General features: G+C 43.7%; 1 protein-coding gene across 2 annotated transcripts in view; it reads right to left on the bottom strand.

Moving 5' to 3' along the window:
- tgfb2 (transforming growth factor, beta 2) overlaps positions 1 to 10,000 on the bottom strand; it is a 46,415-nt gene that overhangs the window by 4,242 nt on the left and 32,173 nt on the right. For both annotated transcript variants that reach the window (XM_080748698.1, XM_080748697.1), the window contains 3 exons: positions 6,757 to 6,889; positions 6,518 to 6,628; positions 5,429 to 5,609 (listed from right to left, as the gene is read on the bottom strand). In XM_080748698.1, the coding sequence (XP_080604824.1) occupies positions 5,429 to 5,609; positions 6,518 to 6,628; positions 6,757 to 6,889 (425 nt within the window). The remainder of the gene's footprint in view (positions 1 to 5,428; positions 5,610 to 6,517; positions 6,629 to 6,756; positions 6,890 to 10,000) is intronic.

Below are 10,000 nucleotides of genomic sequence, written 5' to 3'. Positions count from 1 at the left end.
GGAAGTAGTAATAAGTAATAATACGGTAACAAGCCCAACGCTGTTTAAATGTAGGCCTACTGTATACCGTCTCTGTCGGTTGGAAATCTCCACAACATACTTTTAAGGATTCAAATTCAAAAATAGCAAAAGTATGAGCTTGTGGATCTGCTCTTTCGGTGCTTTGGTGTGACGCTGTAGTATGATCAAGTAGGGCATTCATTTAAGAGAAAAAAAAACACAAAAAGTTAACATATGGATATACAGTAAGAGGTTTCTGCCCGACAGCAACGATATGTGCATACTGTACGTACTACATACACATGGATTAAAGTTCTCTGTCACCATGACGGATTTCCATCCTTTGGATTCCATAGAGGCCATTTATGAGAACGGTGTAAAAAAGGGTGGGTGGGGTCTGCAGCACTACAGCGTGGACAACATGGCCTATAGTTGACCTCAATCGTCAAACGCAGCCTATACTGCAGGGTTCCCCAATAGGCGGCCCGTGGGCGATTTGCGGCCCGCGGGGGGCTACTGTCTGGCCCCCACCAACCCCAGTAATAATGGTGGTATAAGAGCAGCAACAACACTAGTATATCCTCGTTGTCGGGTGGAAACCTTGTATCTCCAAATGTGTTTGTTCTTTCGCAAAGTAAAGCCCTGCTTCATCATACAAGGCTGTCGCACAAAAGTAGTGAAAACAGCAGATCTACAAGCACACAACGCCTCGCATCGCGAGGCGTTGTGTGCTTGTAGATCGGCTGTTTTCACTAGTTTAAATCATTTTTAAAATGATAAATGCAAAACGAACGGTTTTGGACATACAAGATTTTCACCCGACAACGACGATATCTGAACTGTCGCTGGAGTAGCCGGAACACCACCGTCGCCCCCTGCAATGTTGTGGCCCTCGGCTTGGTACCCTAGACATAATTCGGCCCTTGGGGAAAACTAATTGGGAAACCCTGCTACAGTATACTGGCTAGTCTAGTGATCTACAAATCATGATGGTTCCCCCAGCCAAACAGTTTACAACGTATATCACTTGTAGATTTGGCTGGCTCCATGCCACGCCTCCCTGCTGAAGGTTAATCAACAGGCAGACAGAACCAGACAGAACAAAATAGAAATGATTGGCTATTATCAATGTAACTTATTTTCAAATAAGCCTAGTCAATATTTTATTTAGGTTGATACAAGCCAGTTGTCAAGTAAGCTGCCACAGTAAGAACTTTTGTAGCCTACTCCTGTCATTCTGACTAAATTGAATACAGCATGGAATTGAGGGTAATTGAAGGTGATCGTCATTATGACAGCCCCCAAACGATGAAATCATGGGAAATCTGCAAGACATTGATGTTTGAAACTTTTATCATAACTGCCGCTGAGAAGAAAGTCAGAAATAAATGGAAATGGGCTTGGCTTGGCTTAGTGAAAAAAGAGAAAGAGCTAGTAATATGGTTAAAAGATGCAAAAGTTCAGTCCAGTCACAAGGCTATTGCTCGCGTCCTGCAACACACAAAGATTCTCTCTGGTGCGATAACCACTTATACAGAAACACGTGAATATATGACCAATCGTGTACACTAGTGTTTCTCAACGGGGCGGTACAGCCCCCCAGGGGGGCGTTCAGAGAACAGTGGGGGGTGCTGGAAGCAATATCTTTGAAAGGGGGGCACTGAGGTGATAATTTGAGATCCACTGAACTAAACTAATATTTAGTATGTTTCCTATACCTGTAGTGTAGTGTGACCTGTAGAAATTTGTTGTCATGAAAAATGAATAAGAGTGGGGGAAAAAAACACATGTATTTACAAATGATCAATGTATGCAGAGTCAAAAGGTCACTAGACTCATTTGAAGATGGGCATGGGGAATAAGGGGGAGTTAAGGATTCAGAATCTCAAAGAAAGACAGTGGCGTTTAAATACCTTGTGACCTCAGGACATTATCATTTGAGGGGCAGAAGGTCAAACTGAGGCTGCCATGGCCGCCATGACCTCCATGACCTCCATGAACTTCCTGTCCTGCTGCCGTCATGACCATAGACTTAGAAAGGTAGACCAGGGGTTTTCAAAGTGGGTGACGGGGCACCCTGGGGTGCCGTGACAGCAGTCCAGGGGTGCCGCGAGATCACTTGATAATATTTGGAATTTATTTGGACACTTGAAAAAATATTTAGTATCATTTTAAACATGAAGTACAAAGTTATTTTCAGTCAGTTCTAACCAAAATGGCTATTATCTCAACGTTTTCCTCGCAACATAATCACTAAAATATCGTCACTGTCGGGCAGAAACCTTGTATCTCCAAGTTTCAAATGTGTACATCTTCTGGTAAAGACTGTCGCACAAAACTAGTGAAAACAGCCAATCTATAAGCACACAACGCCTCGCGATGCGAGGCGTTGTGTGCTTGTAGATCTGCGGTTTTCACTAGTTTAGTACATTTTATAGATGATAAATACAAAACAAACGGTTTTGGACATTTTGGACGGTTTCCACCCGACAACGACGATATGCTATAAATATAAGGTGCTGGGAGTGAAAAAGTCTGAAGGACGCTTCCTTGTACGTCACAGAAGGGGGAGTTCGGTAGGCCAATCAGAGACGTTTTTAAAGCTCCTTTTAATTCCCGGAAAAGAGACACTGTGATTGGTCAGTAGTCAATTTGAGTGGCAGAGTGCCTTCCACACTTCCGCCAGTCCTGTTCTACCAGTCGCGCCAATGAACTGCAGCGGCGGATGAGGTATCTAGCTTTTTATAACTGTGGTCATGACCTCCATGACCTTCCTGCTGAACACAGATGCTTAAAGCTGTGTTCCCTACATCAAGGGTCTTCAACAGGGGGTCCGGGACGGGGTCCTCAGAGCTACTATAGGGGGTCCTCCAAATCTTTGTGTGGCAGAAACTTCTTTCTTCTTTTTTATATTAACCATTGATCCCTAGTGTCCTTATATTCTGAGAACTTTAGCCAAAAAGCTTTGGTGTAGAGGGGAAAAAGAGACGACTAATTGCAGAGTGAAAGGTCAAGTTTATTAAGTATTGACGGTTCAAGTGGTTAAATATCTGAAAACACACATTTACATGAATCCAAAATACACTGATGATTGGGCTGTCAAACAATGAAACTATATGGAATCTATGAGAAGGTTATGGGGGTCCCTGCTTCATCTCTCTCTCTCAACTAAGGGGTCCTTGGCCTGAAAACGAAGACCCCTGCCCTACATTAACCACTTAAGCACCATTTTATACTTTCAACATTTTCCAGAAAGAGCAGAAATAGCCAATCACAAGTTCACAACATCATCCACCAGTTTTGAACACTATTTTTTTTTTGCCTATGATGACACGCCCAAAATAGGGACATCAGGGTTAATGAGTTTAATTACTTGTTGACGTTCAACCCAATGACAGTCAGTTGGATTAACGCCATTGGGTATTCTTCTACGTATCCTACAATATCATCATCAAACCCCAGTACTTTAAAATGATGAGTCATCAAATAAACAACTTTCACCAACAATTCCAGCTGCCCGTAGCATCTTACTTTGACATTTATTTGTCAGCATTGCCATATTAGGAGATCAACAGTCATCGGCCTCTGTGATTGGCCAACCAACTGATCGCGGATTAGACGAACCTTGCGTGACATTTTGTGCCACTGAACTAATGTGCTACAACGCACACCTTAGGAGTCAGGAGTTTCTCTGAGCGATGCTCAAATCCAATGTGATTTACAGCCACCTGCATGCTTCACAATGTGACTCTGCCACCATCATCGGGACAAGCGTGTTTGTATTTGGGGGTTTTGGGGACCAGGGGGTCTACTATAACAAGAGACTCAGTGCTGGCTAAGCACACCTCCTGCACAGTTTCTTCCAGAAGGACGCTGGTTTCGTTCAGCCATATACAACAAACCCAATGACCTCTACATCTTAGTCTTAGATCCTAGTCTGAAGACGTTATGAAAGCTAGCAGTTATTCAGTACGGTCTAAAGCAGCCAAACTCCCACACAAAATCAGGTGGGAACTAGCTTCCATGACTACAAACAGCAACAGACAAAAAATCTATGCAATATATAAAATAAAATAAAACAAAATGACTCGCTGGCACAGAGTTATGAACCACAGTTCACTTCAGCACGGTCCACAATACTACAGTGGACCTTTTTCTTTTTAAATAATTGAAAAAAAAAAAAAAGTTATTGAAACACAAAACACATTTTTGGATACTGCTCCTACAATTTCTTGGCCTAAAATCACGCAAAGCGGTACACAGTATCTCTGAAGTCCTGTCCCATCTCCCATATTCCCTCCTGATTGGCTACGATTGCCTTGCACAAAGTTTGTGCATGAGACGTGACGGTCACTATCTCCCCATTAGGGAGTCTTACTGGTATCCTAATGGGGTCTTGCTTAGATTTTGCTTACTGTAGCAAACAAAATTCAGGGAACATCTCTGAACGCGGAGTCCTTAACGCCAAGATTAACTGTAATCTATTAACACATTGACCGCCATTTTAACATACCTCCGTACTCCCACCTGCCATTCGTCTCCATAGACTTCCATGTAATTGGGTGTGCACGGATCATGCACACCCATGCCTAGATAATGCACCACGTGTGTCCACATTGCTCACAGCTTTCAAACAAAAAAATCCAAATGGAAATCCGTTCAGGCATTCATGAGATAACAGCCACTATGTTTAACAAAGATGGCTGCCAAAATGGCTGCCATGCTTGAAAGATGGGGTTGCTATGGGGGTTAAACATGCAATTTCGCGATTGCTATCATGCCTACTCCATTTTTTGGGGTCAAATTATTATTATTATTATTTTTTTTTTTAATTCTCGGGACTATCGGGCCTGGCGGGGAAAGACATTGGAATAATCTCGGGACTATCGGGCCTGGCAGGGAATGAGTTAATGCAATACATGGTTAAATCGAATGTGTGTGTTCATGACTAAAATAACATGTGTGAGTTAGGGCATTCACGAATAGTGATTTTTAGTATTCAAATTATTCGACCTCAAAGTATTCGAATAGTCGAATATTTGAGTGGCGAACATTGTGAAGATATTTTCACAATATTTATCTGCGGAACATAGTCACATTAAATGTAATGCCTACAATTCCAAGTGCTTGTCAGGGTGGGGGTCCCCAGTTCAAATTATGTTTATTTTGGGGGTCACAGCCTAAAAAGGTTTGAGAACCCCTGGTATAGAGCATTAACAAATTCATCCACCAGGGGCATTGACAACAACTCATTCTTATGACTTCCTATCTAGCCAAGCTTTATAAACTATATATTTTTTAAAGAGAAAAAAAAAAAAAAAAGCGAATATTCTACTTGGGTGAACAACGTCGAATAGTGACTTTGATATTCGAATAGTCGAATATTCGACTATTCGGTGAATGCCCTAGTGTGAGTGTGAGCCAGTACCTGGAGCAGTACGCGGCGTCCAGGGCCCTCTTGGAGCGGTGGCTCTTGTGCTGTGACTGTGACTGTGACTCCAGGCGGTAGGACGGCAGCAGCATGAGGAGCAGGTGCGGGGCCTGAGCGCTGTGGCGGCGCTTCTTAAACACCTTTAGGTCCCCGCCGTGGATGAAGCTGTCGTCGATACCTGCAGCATTCAACACACAGATAAGCCACGTGCACATACTGTAAATATCACAACGTGATGTGGAATAATGTGGATTTATCGATGTATTAACATTTAAAGATAGTTCTTAACCCATTCAGGCCTAGAATTATTCAATGCTTTAACCAGTGAAACATAGCAGATATACAAGCTCACAGCGCGGCACCGAGTGCAAGCTTGTAGATCTGCTATTTTTTAAAAGTCGTGAAAACTGTGAAATCTTTGAATACAGGTATATGTATTTTTGAAGCGAACGTTTGTAACTCAAATTTTGCTTCTGGGGGGTCCCTGGAACTAAATATTTTGAGATGGGGGTCCATGGCCAAATACATTTCATTTTGGGGGTCCTTCACATGAAAAGGTTTGAGAACCACTGACATAGTATAGTAGTCTCTCAAGAACAGACTAACTGAGCTCCAGTTCAGTGAAAAGGACCTTTTCTTTGACGATGGCTGGCCAGATTGCTGACATAGAAACTTTGGTTTTTCAAAAAACATTAGAAGGATTCAAAAGACACTTATAGAATCGGGTCAAAATTCTAATTTTCAAAGATTTTCAAAAATAGCAGATCTACAAGCTCGCAGTGCGGCACTCGGTGCCGCGCTGTTAGCTTGTATATCTGCTATTTCTCAATAGTTAAAGCATAAAATAATGATACACAATAATGTGTACCCGTTCTTTAAACTTCTTATACTCCGCTGTACTGCCTGGTGTCATGCGTGGTGTCATGCACCGATAATAGAGACCAGCGCACAGCAAAGTACAGTATATATCAGGCTTGAAGATACAGTATATAGTTAACAATCAACTATTTACTACAAAAACAGACTGTTTATGGAGTAATTGCTTCACATTCAATTTGTGAATTCATCAATATTTTATCAAATAACCTGCAAATCGTGCCTCCAGCTCTTCGCTCTTGTTGGGGATGATGTAGTTGTTGGATGGTACAAACGTGCAGCACGGACAGTGCAAGCTAATCTTGAATCCACTATTTCTGTCTGTGGGAAGAAATAGAGGGCTGTTAGTCCATCATCTGAAGACATGGAGGGAAAGGATTTCTGTTGTCGTTTGTTATCAGCAATATGCTATGTTAAGAATGCCACAATCTGCATGCTACAACGATTACCTCTATGATTCAACCATTCGCTGACTGCCTCTGTCACGTCAAAGGACAGCCACTCCCCCTCCGTGCGCGTGCGCACCACCTTGCTGTCGATGTAGCGCTGCGTGGGGGACGTGAGGTCTTTGTGTCCCAAGATCTGCGGGCGAGAAAGCACCATGCATGTTCAGCAATCCTCGTATTCCTGACACATCAGCTCAAAGGCAACGAAGAATACAATAGCGGGCCGATCTCAGGAGAGCGTCCCGGGTTCAGTTCCTTGGGTCTAGCAGACTGCGATCCGCTTCCCTGATCGACTGGCCAGGTCTGGGAGGAGCAGCAGGAGCGGAAACAGATGCCGGACAGAGTGCTGTTATTCTGCTGTCCTTCATAAGCGTGTGTTTATGTTGGCCCATCACGGACTAATGTGTAAAACACTACTCCTGCTGCTTTACTGAGATCTGCTGCTAGGGGCCTGGGAATTCAGACACAAACTCAGAGAGAACGAGGGATTGAGAGAGGGAAGGAAAGAGAGAATGAGAGTGAGTGAGAGAGAGAGAGAGAGAGAGAGAGAGAGAGAGAGAGTTTGTAAGGGAGGTAGATGGAGTTGGAAAGGGCAGATTTGAGCAGTTGAGGAAAATCTGCATAGAGATTTTGAAACTTTCGCCCAGTTGTTTCTCAGCCATTGTAGAGAGGTTCAGAGTGGAGGTCTGCACTCTGACCAGCGTGGGTGCCCGGGTTACAAATCAGCCCTCCACACAGTGTTTTTAAGTCTTGGCAGCCATTTCCAGTGTAAAAATAGGAGAAATCCCCGGGATATTCATCACTGTGAAGGACAGAATTCCCCTTGCCAGCCGAAATATTTGGACATTTTTAGATGAGGTGTGAATTTCTGGGTGTGTGTATATATACATGTGAAAGACCAAATGTGACGTGTGCAGTTATGGATGTGTGCGAGGCGGACGCTATCGGGCCATCTCCTCAAGAGAAACTCTCCCCTTTGTACCAGCAACATCCATCCTCCCCTCGCACATTTGCAGTCGCTGTGTTTGCATGAGAAAATCCCCCTGTTTGGAGCTGTGTTTAGCCCACCTGTCATCCCCTAGTCTGGATGTAAACACAGCCTGGGAACTGGCTGGTGCAGTTGGACCGGGCAGCCCCCCTTGTGAGCAGGCAGCGGAGCCTGAGGGAAGGCAGAGAGCTGGGACGAGCGCGGCCCCCGCAGTCTCTGTGCCGGGAATGACTGGGCCTAAATCACTGGCCCGCATTCCTCACTGTTTAACACTGACAAATAGCGCTGGATTTGATCTGCACCACCCCACATTTTGATTGCTCTTATCAACAAGTCTGAATTTGTGTGTCTTTGGTTTTTGTATTCATCCACGTCTAATGGTTAATCCCAGTTCAATAAAATAACTGTGGTGAAAGTGATCCTATGTCAAATATGCAAAATATTCAGCCTATGAACCTGGGAACAGGTCTGTGAATGTTGGTCTAAGTTAGTCAGATTCTGGTATTCCAAAAGCACAATGTGAAAAATTTTGTCCATTGGCTGTTAAATACCAACTTCAGTTAAACAGACTTTGTTTCGTTCCTCAATTTCAATTACTTCTGTGAAGCCAACAAGGCATGATAGATGATAGAAGGCAACTCATGGAATTGTAAATGCATTTTAGAATCAAAAACTCAAAAGACCACAGTCAAATTCTGAGTGCTCATTTACCTATTTAGAGTATAAATATGGACAATTCTTTGACACTCAAGAGTTAATGTTCAGGATTAACATAAAGCTGTGGTTCTCAAAGTGGGATCAGGGAACCAACAGTATCAGGAACTGGTGTTTGGACCCAAGAGCAGGAACTCAAAACTCTAACAAAGGCAGGCGATGAGGATCACATTGACTTAACGAACGACACAGGACAACAACTACAAGTCAAACACAGACAGTACTTTTACATAGACCCAAGATCCAACTCTGAGCAAACACAAGGACACAGTGTACAGAGCCCAGGGACGTGCTGGCCATTGGGAAAAGCGGGCCAACTCCCGAACGGCCGGTTCATTCCCGGCCGGCCATTAGGGAAAAAAATTAAATTAAATGTCGGCCTTCGTTCCATTTTGGGGGCTGGGCAGCCAACAAAGTAAATCGTCACTGTTGGGCAGAAACCTTGTGTCTCCAAGTTTCAAATGTGTAAATTCTTTCGAAACGCAAAGCAGATCTACAAGCAGATCTACAAGCACACAACGCCTCGCGGTGCGAGGCGTTGTGTGCTTGTAGATCGGCTGTTTTCACTAGTTTAATTAATTTATTAAATGATAAATACAAAACAAACGGTTTTGGACATACAAGGTTTCCACCCGACAACGACGAAAAATAACTCATGTAATTGGCCCACTGGCTTGTCACTTGTCATGATCTGAAATGGCAAATCTTTGAAGCAGCGCTATGGAGAGAGATCTCTCTCTATAGCGCGCAATGAGGGCCTCTCCAACTCTTTTTCCCGGGCTGAATCAGGGGTCCAGCACGTCCCTGACTGAGCCTCTGGAGCTCATCACCCAACCAGGCTCAGCTGGTCCTCCTCACAGGTGACGGCACTCAGGGCAATCAGAGTCTTGGTATACTATTGCCGCAAAACTTTTGCGGCAAATGGCACCCCATTGCTGGGAAACTTTGCACGCACCTTCCCACTAATTAAGCCAAGGAAGAATCTCCATCCCAAATTGTTCACATCTTCTCATGGTGGCGTTACAACAGCGAACAGCCTACTTAAGATTTTGGCTTGTAACTCTTGAACCGCAGGTCGTACAATCAACATAGGTCCATTCCCTGGATTCCTTGGATCATGACGCAACTGTTTGTGACAGATTACATTTTCTGCCATTGTGGGTTTTCTTCAAAACACTCACTACTCCTATAGACTTTGTCCAAAACTCACACACATCTCTAGGATCATGCATGTGATCAAGATGTATAATTTTGTATATTTTCAGATCCCATTCCAAGTGGCAATGGCCAAAGTTTAGGTAGACAACCTGCCTGGTGGAGACCTGTGCTCTGAGGAGCACACTTTTCTAGTTGCGTTATCCTTTTAGCATAACCTTGACTGTACTACCTGTACTGATTAAAAACATATTTATAATGTACAAATATATTAAAGGAAAGTGTTCTGGGTACAGAACCACATGTTGGCTACAGCAGTGGTTCTCAAAGTGGATTCCAGGGACTCTGTGGGTTCCTTTATGGGGGTCTAAATTGACCCATACCCAATTG

This window comes from Nannobrachium achirus (genome assembly GCF_963921795.1).
Source record: "Nannobrachium achirus genome assembly, chromosome: 2".
Taxonomy (NCBI): domain Eukaryota; kingdom Metazoa; phylum Chordata; class Actinopteri; order Myctophiformes; family Myctophidae; genus Nannobrachium; species Nannobrachium achirus.
The sequence above is the reverse complement of the archived record's forward strand: the minus strand, read 5'-3'. Positions and strand labels throughout refer to the sequence as shown.